We start from the raw sequence: 13,281 nt of genomic DNA on the forward strand, positions 1-13,281 counted from the left end.
TCTGGTGTGAACAAACCCTCATTTGTGAGGAAGTGCTCCACTGCTTCTAATAAAGAATTATATGATAAAGGTCTTTTTTTAATGATTGCTAACAAATCTCTGTTAGACAGCCAAACATTAGACTCTGGATCATGGAGAAAATTTGATCATACACTGCTGGTTTCTTTACCTTCCTCTGGATCAACTGTGAGTATAGGATTGTGTATAAAAGGATTGTGTATTTTTGTTTCCCTTTTATTGGTTGAACTAGATGGACTTGTGTCTTTTTTCGGTCAGACTAACTATGTAACTATGTAGATAGGGAGCTGCTCTACATGGAGTAGGGGGCCCCGTTTCTTTCAATTGATGAAAATTTGTGTCAGGTGGGAATCCAATCTTATTGGTGGGTATGGATCCATTCTGGATTGGTGGCACTGATCTGTCCTCTACCAGTGGCACATCTTCATAGACACCATTCCTCTTCAAAGCTCTTTTTTCTGCAGTAAATCTGGAAATATAAATCACACAAAATTGCAGGGACTATCACCAACATACAGCATTGGGACTGTTCTCTCTCTAGTTTATTCCCACCCTCCATCATCCAATAGTCCATTCTCCCATGTAATATGGCTGCCCTGGATCAGAATTCCCCGCACTCTGCTCAGCATTATGTATCCATCACAACTTTACCAACTGCTGTCTGTGTTATCAAAGTGTATCTAAACCCCCATACAAAATGGTATAAAATGGTATAATGCAGCTTATCAGTCCTTAGATGTGGTGGATGCATTCATTTTCTGTTGTTTCCCTCTATTTTCACCTGCTTGGTAATTATATAAATAACACACTTCCACCCTAGGCTGCTTTCCTGAACTGGACTACAAACAGATCTACACATCCATTACATGGGGGAGAGGAATTCATAGTAGAAGCTTGGAAGAAATAGGACACTAAATATATGGCAGGATCAAAAGCTATTATTTGTACTTGCTGATGTTCTTAGACTGAAAAAAGAATACAAATGCAGCCACCACATCTGATATTCTTTAAAATTATTCCCCTACACTCAGCAACCTTTATCTGTACCAGATGTCACTGCACAGACCTCATCCACACACTAATTCTGCATCCACAAGGTGTTCTTCCATGTAAACACAGGAACAAAGCAGCGCCTTCTAAGTGTAGCAGTTAAGACAGGCGGTGGTCTCAGCGGGGAGCATTGATAGCTTCAAGAAACTATTAGATAATCACCTGAATGACCGCAACATACAGGGATATACAATGTAATACTGACACATAATCACACACATGGGTTGGACTTGATGGACTTGTGTCTTTTTTCAACCTCACCTACTATGTAACTATGACATTTAATGAATTAAAATCATAATGGGAACACTCACAAACAAGCGAAATAAAACAGCATAGATATCGGTGTCATCCGCGCCGTCCCGGGAACTGCCTGGTGTCGCTGGCTGGAATGTCCGTGTGTCTGTCCTTTATCCGGTTACACTGGTGGAGCCCAGCGCTCCCGGAAAGCTGGGACAGGGATCGGCAATGCACAGGAACACGGCAGGGTGTCATCACTTCCAGGTACAGGGTCCCAGCTTTCCAGGAGCACTGGGCTCCACCGGTATAACCGGATAAAGGACAGACACACGGACATTCCAGCCAGCGGCACCAGGCAGTTCCCAGGACGGCGCGGATGACATCGATATCTATGCTGTTTTATATCACTTGTTTGTGAGTGTTCCCATTATGATTTTAATTCATAAAATGAATTAACTGCTACACTTAGAAGGCGCTGCTTTGTTCCTGTTTTTATGTTCCAGAGTTTCTTCTAGCTGTAAGCTGGCAGCCTTCTTAGGATAAGCATTTCTAATAGTCTTACATGGACTATATGTCATGGACTTAAATAAGATCCCTGAGCTGGTTATAGCAGACATTGACTTAAGCATGAATATAAAACTAGAATGGATAAAGAGTAATGGAAGAAGTGGAGTATTTACTTTCCTGGAACAATTTCCTCTTTGGGTTTCCTCCAGTGCTGCTTACACAGTTAAGTCAATTCATAATGTCAACACAGTGTGGCGCTGTGGACATTGATATGAATCAGGGCGAGGGCACTGATTACCTAAATATTACCACATTTTTCAAAATAAATGGACTATACTGGCACAATGACTCCGATACCAAATGATTTAAAAACCTTTTTAACATTTTTTTATTGAATACAAAAACATTTCCTTTCAAAGCAGGATCCATACAATAAAGTATACAACGTCTTGCTGGCTACCACTATCAGCCCCTAGTAAATAATACTATAACGGTTCTTCAATGTTTGAAACTTCTATATGCAGGTAGTGCATATACTGTACACATCCATATATCACTATATACAAGTACCACAATTCAAAGGTGCAGGTAAGTGATGACTATAGGGATGATTATTGAGTCCAGCCAAAATTTAGGACTTACTCAACATGTTGTGCTTTTTCAGGAGCTTAACAGTTAAAACATATTGAAAGACTAAATAGAATAAAGTTACAGTAATCAATGACATTTCAAAGGTAAGTATATATCATTTCTTTTTAGTCCATATGTTTCTAATAGCATTTGGCTGTATCATACTCACTCTGCGTGATTCAACATTCATAAAAAATAGATGAGGTGAGGAAGTTATGTGGGTAGTTGTCCCGGATCTCCAAGGGGGGCAATTGCGTGGGCACACCTAGGGTAGGAGGGGTAGCTGATGTAACATCATTGTTTGGTTGGATACAATGCTTTACCATAGGTGGTTACTTACATAGGTCATCAGTAATGTCTCATGGCAAGTGGGGCTGCACAACTAGAAGCCAGACTGTATTAGGAGGATTGCCCTGAGAGTATTAAAGAATTTTATCATTGGTAAACAGCCAGGGGTATATAGATATCTACACTATAATATGATACAATGAACAATGGTTGATGTTACATCACCTACCCCTCCTACCCTAGGTGTGCCCATGCATTTGCCCCCTTGGGGATCCGGGAAGGCTACCCGCATAACTTCCTCACCTCATCTATTTTTTATGAATGTTGAATCATGCAGAGTGAGTATGATACAGCTATTAGAAACATATAAACTAGAAAGAAATTATATATACTTACCTTTAAAATGTCATTGATTACTGTAACTTTATTCTATTTAGATTTACAATATGTTTTTTTTTTTTGTTTTTTTTTTGTTTTTTGCCACATCAGAGAATCCTTTTTTAAGAGACGTTGTTTCAACTTCCAAAATCAAAAACTATCCCATCTCTTTAATTCACATCATTGTGGCCGCTCTTTAGTTTTGCTTTATTTTCATTTACTCAATCCCATCCTAGCCACTCCATTTTTCCAAATTAACTCCCTAAATAAGCTGTCCAGCTTCCTAAACCAATGCCCTGGAATCCAGACAGGGGAATTGTGGAGAATAAAAAGGATTTGTGGCATCCATATCATTTTGATAAGATTGCATCTACCGGCGACCGAGAGAGGAAGGCCACCCCACACCCGGCTCTTCTGTTTCAGTTTAACCATTAGTGGTACTACATTCCCTGTTATATACTGCCCTGGATCTCTGGTTATGTTTACCCCCAAGTATCTCATTTGATCTACAATTTTTATAGAATTCACCTGACTTGGGAGAGAGTTCACTAGGGGGTCTACCGGCAATAGGGCTGATTTATCCCAATTGATCTTCAAACCTGAAAAGTGTCCGAATTCTTTAATTAATTTCACGGCTGCTAGTAGGGAGGTTTGTGTATCTTCCAGAAATAACAGGATGTCATCTGCGTACATTGCGATTTTCTCTTCTACTCCCCTATTTTTGAAACCCTGTATTTCTTGTAATTTCCTCAGAGCCGTTGCCAAGGGCTCCAGTGCGAGGGCGAAAAGCAGGGGCGACAACGGACACCCCTGTCTCGTCCCCCTCCCCAACTGGAACCACTCGGAACACTCCCGACTGACCCTGACTCTAGCTTTTGGTTTGTCATATAGAAGCCTCAGCCAATTCACAAAGTTTGGGCCAAATTTAAATTCTGCCAATACCTTCCACAGATAGTGCCACTCAAGGCTATCAAATGCCTTGGCTGCATCTAATGATAAAATCGCCCTGTTACCTCCCCTCTTCGTAGGAACTTGTATGTTGCCATACACTCTCCTAATGTTCATACTCACTGATCTCTCCGGTATAAAACCGGTTTGATCCGTGTGTACTACTCTAGGAATTATTTTTTTTAACCTATTTGCTAGGGCTTTGGCCAAGATCTTAACGTCTGTACATAATAGTGAGATTGGTCTATATGATGCAGGGTCCAACGGGTTCTTCCCCTCTTTCAAAAGAATTATGATTGTAGCTTCTGTCATAGATATGGGTAAACTACCTTCCACCATGGCTCCGTTCAAAGTTTCTAACAATTTTGGGAGCAGGGCTTCTCCGTATTTTTTATACAGTTCTGCCGGTAATCCGTCAGGTCCTGGTGCTTTTTGATTCACCATTTCCTTTACCACTCCTTGTAGCTCCATCAATGTCAGCGGGGCTTCCAGGGCCTCCCTTTCCTCACTAGATAGCGAAGTTATTCTTAATTTTCCAAAAAACTCCCGCATCTCCCCTTTTACATCTGCTTGTGGGGCTTTGTACAAATCTTCATAGTATTCTTTGAACACCTTCACCATACCAGAAGTGTGTCTTATAATGTTCCCGTCCCTATCCCACACTGCAGGTATAGTAGATGGAGAGCCATTAGCCCTAGCTATTAATGCCAAGGTCCTGCCCACCGATTCCCCTTCACAAAAAAAACTTTGTTTCTGAAACATTTTCCTCTTTTCCTCTTTTTCCAGGGCTATCTTTCTGTATTCCTCCTGGCCCTTGACCCAAGCCTCGTGCCTAACTGTAGTTGGCTCCTCTAAATATCTATCTTCTACCTCCTTTACCTTCACCCTAGCTTTATGTTCTTTAGTTTGTGCTTTCCTTTTAACATAGGAGATTTTCTGTATAAGAACTCCTTTAAGGTAGGCTTTCAGGGCATCCCAGGTTATGCCTACCGGGGCAGATCCTTGATTCAGGGTTATAAACTCTTTCAAATTGCTCACAATCCCCCCATCATCCTCAACCACCTCAAGCCAAAAGGGAATCAATTTCCACTCCCTCCGACCAACGCCCCCCCCCCGTTTTGATTGAAAAAATCACAGGTGAGTGGTCTGAGAGCCCCCTTGGATCATACTCAATCCCAGCCATTACTTTCAAAGCCTCCTCATTACAAAACACCAGGTCTATCCTAGGTAGAGTGGCATGTGTCCTTGAGTGGCATGAATATTGCCTCTCCCCTGGATGCCACCTCCTCCAGATATCTACCCACCCTACTTCCTCACAGAATTGGAGGAGCGGGCTCCTAGGTGCCCCTCCAGGAGAAGACCCTGCCGGAAATCTATCCAAGCAGTTGTTCATGGCCATATTAAAATCCCCCATCACTATGACTGGCACCCCAGGTTTATCTGCTATGAAACTTATTAGTTTGTTGAGTACCTCAGTTTTGAATGGAGGAGGTATATATACACCAGCAAGAACACAGTCCCGTCCCTCAATATTGCAATAGAGAAAGACATACCGACTATACTCATCCAATCTACTCTGCCTACAGGAGAAAACCAAACCAGTGTTTATCAATACACTCACTCCCCTCGAATACGATGTATGAGTTGAGTGATACTGCTCTTGGTAACTCCTATTCCTTAGTGTATTCACTGAGCCCTTTTCTAGATGGGTCTCCTGAAGGCAGAGTATCCTAACATCCCTTGTTCTGGCCATAGAGAAGATTGCTTGTTTCTTACAGACTTCTTTCACTCCCCTTACATTCCATGAACATATCATCATACACTTAAATTTACCTATTTTTGTGCCTATCATTTCTTATACCTATACCTTAACTCAAAATAACACTTAATTCTCGAAACTGTTGTGATTGATTTTTGATATTCTAGTGCCTTTACTTTTTGTGTAACCACTACATTATCTCTATCCCACCATTCTAACTTTCTACTCCTCTCCCCCTCCCCATAACCCCTTCCACACATCCTCACCCCCAAATCCCCCCCACCCTCCATCCCCTACCAACCCCTCCCCCCCCTCCCCCAACTGCCCCAACCTGGGCCTATTCCACCGAGCCTCTAAAGTGACCGTGTTTAACCCTTTCAACCTGGTTATACCTCCTTCCTCCTTTTGCGTTGCAATCTAAACCCTTTTATCCGAGGGGGATTACCCCCAACATACTTAATACGTGTATAATTTTTATAACTAATATCTCCCTACACCCACACCTTTGAAAAATGTGCCCTTAGGAGAGGGGCGGAAAAAAACAAAGCACAAGGGGAGAGGGAGAAGGAGAGGAGAGGCCAAAAAAAAAAAAAATGCGAAACAACCATCTACTCTAACCTCCTACTCCTTCCCCCTCTCCCTCCGAGACTGTGTACCCGGCCGCAACCCACCCCCATCCCTTTCCAACCAAGACAACACCTCCGCAGGGGTATTGAAAAATTTCACCTCTCCATTTGCTATCACCCGTAAATGGGCTGGATACAGCAACGCGTAGTTAAGTCCACGCTGCTGTAAACTTCGTTTGCACTCGATAAATTTTGCTCTCTGTCTCTGCAATTCAGGGGAAAAGTCCGGATACAGGGATATTCTTGCGCCATTGTATATAATATTCTTCATCTCTCTTGCTCTCTGAAGAATAGTAACCTTGTCCCTGAAAAACAGCAATTTGACTATAAGGGGCCTTGGCTGACCCCCTGAGTGTGGGACCCTCGGTAGATAGATCCGACAACGTGGTCTTACGAACATTTATTGCCAAGAGAATGTCCTGCAAGGATGGTCCCTGCTCTTGTGCCTCCTTATCATTTAGTGCCCCATTACCCGGGTCACTCAAAACACTCTCCTTTTCCAGATGTGTCTGTGATGCTGAGTCTGTTACTGCGGGCACACAAATTTCAGCTGGTCCTTGGCTTTTTCTCCCCCCAGGGTTACTACCCTGCGCCCCTTGAGCTTGTGCACCCCCCGCCTGGTTCTCCTTTTTTGGCGTGCAATTTGGCGTATGGGCAAAGCGCTCCAGTTTTGCGGCAGCACCCTGGACAACTTTATCCTTAGGACCTCGCAAATTGTGCGCCCCAGCTCCTTCCTGTGCTGTGGCCTCCTCTGACCCCTTCTTCCTGGTCATCTTGACTTCCCTCACACCTTGGGATTACCAAAAGTAGGAAGAGTTGTACTAATTTTTCCAGTCTCTACTTAATCCCTTCCTCCCAAATAGTGGTGTGTAAATCTGCTGAATCAGAAAAAAAGAGAAGCCGTCTCCTAAAGGACTCACAACCCCTGAATTGTAATACTGGGGGAAATATCACAGTGTCCTCTCCAAATTTAAATATGCCCCCTCTTACACATGACAGCATGGACTCACCAAGAGATGGCTCTTCGGGGGGTTCCCCAGCTTTTCATTATGCAGGAAATGGCACAAGTAGGTTACCTTAAGGTACACAATGCGCAGTGTACCTGGGTGGTCCCTTCCTCCTCTCTCCCTCCTTCCCCCCGTCCTTCAATCCACAGCTCCGGTCAGCAGCTTCCACCTGCCTGCCGACCAGTCACGCTGCTGGCCGGCATAAGCGTTCTTCTAAGGGGTCCGGTGTAGTGTAGTCCTCCGCCCCCGGGATCGCCAAGGAGAGGGCGTCAGCCCGATTTATGAGCCGGCTGCTCGTTCCCTGTCCCCCCGTCCTCCGATCGTCAGAGGCTCGGACACGCCGTTATGGCATCCTCGGCTTCCAGCATGGGCTGCAGGCAGCGGGCATAGGGAGAAGCAGCTGGGTCCAGGTTCTCAACGCCCTCCCCTTCCCCTCAGCCTCTGGTCACGCCCATCCCCAGATTTACAATATGTTTTAACTGTTAACCTTCTGAAGAAGGGCAACCGCCGTGAAACATGTCGAGCAAGACCTAAATTTCGGTCACTTACCTGCAGCTTAGAATTGTGGTACTTGTATATATTGATATATGGATGTCTATATCTAATACATGCACATAGAAGTTTCAAACATTGAAAAACCTTTATAGTATTATTTACTAGGGGTTGATAGTGGTAGCCAGCAAGACGTTGTATACTTTATTGTATGGATTCTATTTTGAAAGGAAATGTTTTTGTATTCATTAAAAAAAAAATGTTAAAAAGGTTTTTAAACCATTTGATATGGGAGTCATTGTGCCAGTATAGTCCATTTATTTTGAAAAATGTTGTAATACACAGTTATCAGTATTCGGTTCAGTTTGTGACCAGCACCTGAAACAGAACTTTGTCTGCAAGAGGAACATTAAAGCATCCAAAAGTGGAACTTCTGCCTATTTGCTTCTCCCCCTCCTTCCAGTACCACATTTGGCACCTTTCTGGGGGGAACGGGTACCCATTTTTGACAGGTACCCCTTCCCCACTTCCGGAGACAATGCCACAATTGGAAGTTCGGCCCCCCTCCTCCCTTGTCAGGCCAACTAGATAGCGCTTTGCTTTGCCCATGCACAGTAGGGAACCATCTATGATGCCGAAAGGCTTCACTGCCGGTTTCCCTTGGTGAAGATTGGGTTGGCAGCACCCGACAGCCGTTCTGAAAATCGGCGAGGTGCCAACATTGCGGGCTCCCTGGGCAGATAAGTGTCCATATATTAAAAGTCAGCAGCTACAGTATTTGTAGCTGCTGACTTTTTTTTTCCCCAGCCTGAAACACCTGTTTAACCAACCCGGGCTCTCAACCCCCCTTCAGAAAAAATCACATGATCAAAAAGTCAGCCTACACTGTAAGGAGTCTAAAGCAGCATTCTCTACAGGAGCAACAAGTATTTTAGAGCCAACATTGCTCTTTATGCTTTCCAGAAACAATTAACATAACTTTCAGTATAGATCAAAGGTCTCCAAACTGAATGTGGCCCTTTGCTTGCTTTTATCTGGCCCTTGGGGAACTATTCCTTCCATTGATACTAGGCACCATTTCTTCCACTGACACCAGAAATAAGGAACTAATTATCCCACTGACACCAATGATGATGCACTATTCCTCCCACTGACACCAATTATGGGGTAATATTTCTCCCACTAAAACCAATGATGGGGCACTCTTCCTCCCATTGACACAAACAAAGGGGGGGATGTTCCACTGACACCAGAGATAGGGAACTAATTCTCCCACTGATGGGGCATTATTTCTCCTACTGACACCAATGATATGGCATTATTCCTCCCACTGACACCAATGATGGGGCACTATTACTCCTACTAGCCCTTGGGGAACTATTCCTTCCATTGATACTAATCACTATTTCTTCCACTGACACCAGAAATAGGGAACTATTTATCCCACTGACACCAATGATGAAGCACTATTCCTCCCACTGACATAAATGATGGGGAACTATTCCTCCCACCGACACCAATGATGGGGCACTATTCCTCCCACTGACACCAATGATGGGGCACTATTCCTCCCACTGACACCAATGATGGGGCATTATTCCTCCCACTGACACCAATGGTGGGGCACTATTCCTCTCACTGACACCAATGATGGGGCACTATTCCTCTCACTGACACCAAGATTGGCACTATTCCTCCCACTGACACCAATGATGGGGCACTATTCCTCCCACTGACACCAATGATGGGGCACTATTCCTCCCACTGACACAAATGATGGGGCACTATTCCTCCCACTGACACAAATGATGGGGCACTATTCCTCCCACTGACACAAATGATGGGGCACTATTCCTCCCACTGACACCAATTATGGGGCACTGTTCCTCCCACTCACACCAATAAAGGGGGCACTGTTCCTCCCACTGACACCAACAAAGGGGGAAATGTTCCACTGACACCAGAGATGGGGAACTAATTCTACCACTGATGGAGCATTATTCCTCCTACTGACACCAAGGATATCGCATTATTTCTCCCACTGACACCAATGATGGGGCACCATTCCTCCTACTGACACCAATGATATGGCATTATTCCTCCCACTGACACCAATGATGTAATTTGTTTTACTTCCACTGAACACCAAACCTATGGCATGGTTTGCTCCCACCGATCCCGGGGCATTTTCTACTCCCGCTGGCAACAGTCAGGCCCCCCTAAAGTTTGAGGGGCAGTAAACTGGCCCCTTGTTTCAAAAATTTGGAGACCCCAGGTATAGATCCATATTAAATCAACAGGGTCTCTCTAGTGGAATAATCCAATCACAGAAAGGAAATATGTAATCATTACTCACCAGAGACAACAAAATCACAATAATCACAACCAGCACTGCAGGAACAATGAGAAGCATTCGGAATCTTCTATAATCTGATGGAAGATCTGTCAGAAAATAAATACAATGTTTAGAACACATCTCTGTGTAGAGATTACATGTGTGATCAATATACAATGTATCCGTTCTACAGTCTGCTTTGTTATATTACAATATATACACATTAGCAAACTTCTGCTTTATTATACATAAACCTGCATACTGACACCATACTGTATACTTTATATACATATATACAGTATCACAAAGAAAAATGACATCTCCTTTATTCCCCCAGTATTTGCCCCTCTCACCTCTGACCTCCAGCCAATATTCCCAGATCTCCTCACTGACCGGGTTTGTGATCCTGACCCGGAATCTCCTCTTGGCATCGTCTCTCTGCACACTGGGGATAATCAGCGTCCTATTGTCATCTATCAGCCGGTATCTTTCAGGGAGAGGCTCCCCGTCCACCTCCCAGGTCACAGCGCTCTCTTCTCCAGAGAAATGGACACTCACCGCCATCTCCTCACCCAGCTGGCTGCCATTACTGGTGATGTTGGAGATGAGAACCGGATCTGGAATGATCAAGATGAGGACATTCACCATCAGTCAAAAGTCAGCAATACAGAGCCCCAGAGCCAATCCTGGGTGGGTGTGCTGGATGCATTGCACCCAGGCGCCGAATAACAGAGTTCTCCCCTCCCTCCTTCCAGGGCCAGACTGGCCTACCAGTATACTGGGAAATTTCCGGGTAGGCCTCCTGCCCTTGTCACCTCCTCTTGTTTGTCGCACACAGCGGGAGCATGTGATAGTAGATGGAACACTAATTGAATCAGTGTTCCGCCTATCACACGAGTTGGTCTAGGGGGACGGGACCTTGTTATAGTGCTGCCGACAACACACACAGACCCAGCTCTGTGACACACAGTGGGAGATGCCCGCTGTGTGTGTGATCCAGGGCAGGCTATGGCGAGTCTGCGATTATGGGCACAGTGAGGCCACATTGATAAACACAGCGAGGCTGCAATTATGGGCAAAGTGAGGCTGTGATTATGGGCACAGTGAGGCTGCGATTATGGGCACAGTGAAGCTGCATTGATGGGCATAGTGAGGCTGTGATTATGGGCACAGTGAAACTGCATTGATGGGTACAGTGAAGCTGCATTGATGGGCACAGTGAGGATGCATTGATGGGCACAGTGAGGATGCATTGATGGGCACAGTGAGACCACATTAATAGGCACAGAGAAGCCATGATGATGGGCACAGTGAGGCCGCGATGATGGGAACAGTGAGGCCGCATTGATGGGCACAGTGAGGCTGTGATTATGGGCACAGTGAGACTGCATTAATGCGTACAGTCAGGCCACATTGATGGGCACAGCGAGGCTGCGATGATGGGCACAGTGAGATTGCATTGATGGGCATAGTGAGGCCGCATTGATGGGCAATGTGTGACCACATTGATGGGCACAGTGAGGCTGTGATGATGGGCACAGTGAGGCCCCATTGATAGGCACAGTGAGGCTGCATTGATAGGCACAGTAAGGCTGCATTCATGGACACAGTGAGGCTGCATTGATTGGCACAGTGAGGCTGTGATTATGGGCACAGTAAGGCTGCATTGATGGGAACAGTGAGGCTGTGATTATGGGCACAGTAAAGCTGCATTGATGGGCACAGTGAGGCTGAATTCGGTGGGCACTGGTAAGCTGCATTTGATGGGCACTGGTAAGCTGCAATTGATAGGCACTGAGACTGCATTTAATGCATTAATCTCTTGTATTATTTCTGCAGCCTCTGACCATCTCCTGTACTATGTCTGCAGTCTCTGACCGTCTCCTGTACCATGTCTGCAGTCTCTGACCTTCTCCTGTACCATGTTTGCAGTCTCTGACCATCTCCTGTACTATGTCTGTAGTCTCTGACCATCTGCTGTACCATGTCTGCAGTCTCTGACCGTCTCCTGTATCATGTCTGCAGTCTCTGACCATCTCCTGTATCATGTCTGCAGTATGTCTGGGGGCTCTTTGTAAAAGAAGCCCTGTGTGTGTCCATCAGAGAGGCCCCCCTCCAGGTCCCAAAAGTACTCTGCTTCTCTTCCTGTATTTTGTTTATTGTTAAGAGATCATTTGACGATCCCAGGGTAATGAAGATCCTTAGGGGAGCATCTCTGTGTTTGAGTCGTTGCCAAAGAAACATTTGTAAAGGGGAGGAGCTGTCTCCTCGCACCTAGATTGGAAACCCTCCTTTCTGGACTTACGGAGGCAAATGTGCTTCTGGAGTCTATGGCGGAGGCTATAATTGTCCTAATTCCTAAGCCTGGTAAAGACTTTCAGGAATGTGCGTCTTACAGACCAATATCACTGCTCAATGTGGACGCAAAAATATTGGCAAAGATACTGGCCACCTGACTATCCTCGGTAATATCAACACTATTTCATGCTGACCAGACCGGGCTTATGCCAGGCAAAGGCCCAGACATAAACATTAGGCGTCCCTTCCTAAACTTGTCCCTGACTCGTGACAATGCTGGATCCCAGGTTATTGCCTCTCTTGATGCCGAAAAGGCATTTGATTCAGTGGAGTGGGGATACCTGTGGGGGTGCTGCAACAATTTGGCTTTGGCCCAAAGTTTATACGCTGGGTACAACTGCTTTACAGAGCACCAATGGCTAGGGTGCGCACTAATGACTGGATATCTGAATCCTTACCGCTGCAGAGAGGTACCCGCCAGGGGTGTCCCTTATCCCCCAGTCTGTTTGCTCTGGCACTAGAGCCCCTGGCGATTTTAGTCAGGGAGTCTTTGGAGGTCCGGGGTTGCAGATTGATAATCTGGAGGAAAAGATATCCCTCTATGCGGATGACGCCCTACTGTATCTAAATGATGCAGGAGCATCCCTGTCTGCTGCGCTAGAGATATTTGACAAATTTGGTTCCCTATCAGATATACGGATAAAT

General features: G+C 45.2%; 1 protein-coding gene across 1 annotated transcript in view; it reads right to left on the minus strand.

Moving 5' to 3' along the window:
* Positions 1 to 13,281, minus strand: part of LOC141129447 (uncharacterized) — a 271,635-nt gene that overhangs the window by 220,971 nt on the left and 37,383 nt on the right. The window contains exons 3-4 of the mRNA XM_073617484.1: positions 10,632 to 10,895; positions 10,300 to 10,385 (exon numbers count right to left, since the gene is read on the minus strand). Of these exons, the coding sequence (XP_073473585.1) occupies positions 10,300 to 10,385; positions 10,632 to 10,895 (350 nt within the window). The remainder of the gene's footprint in view (positions 1 to 10,299; positions 10,386 to 10,631; positions 10,896 to 13,281) is intronic.

This window comes from Aquarana catesbeiana, linkage group LG02 (genome assembly GCF_042186555.1).
Source record: "Aquarana catesbeiana isolate 2022-GZ linkage group LG02, ASM4218655v1, whole genome shotgun sequence".
In the NCBI taxonomy this organism is placed as follows: Eukaryota; Metazoa; Chordata; class Amphibia; order Anura; family Ranidae; genus Aquarana; species Aquarana catesbeiana.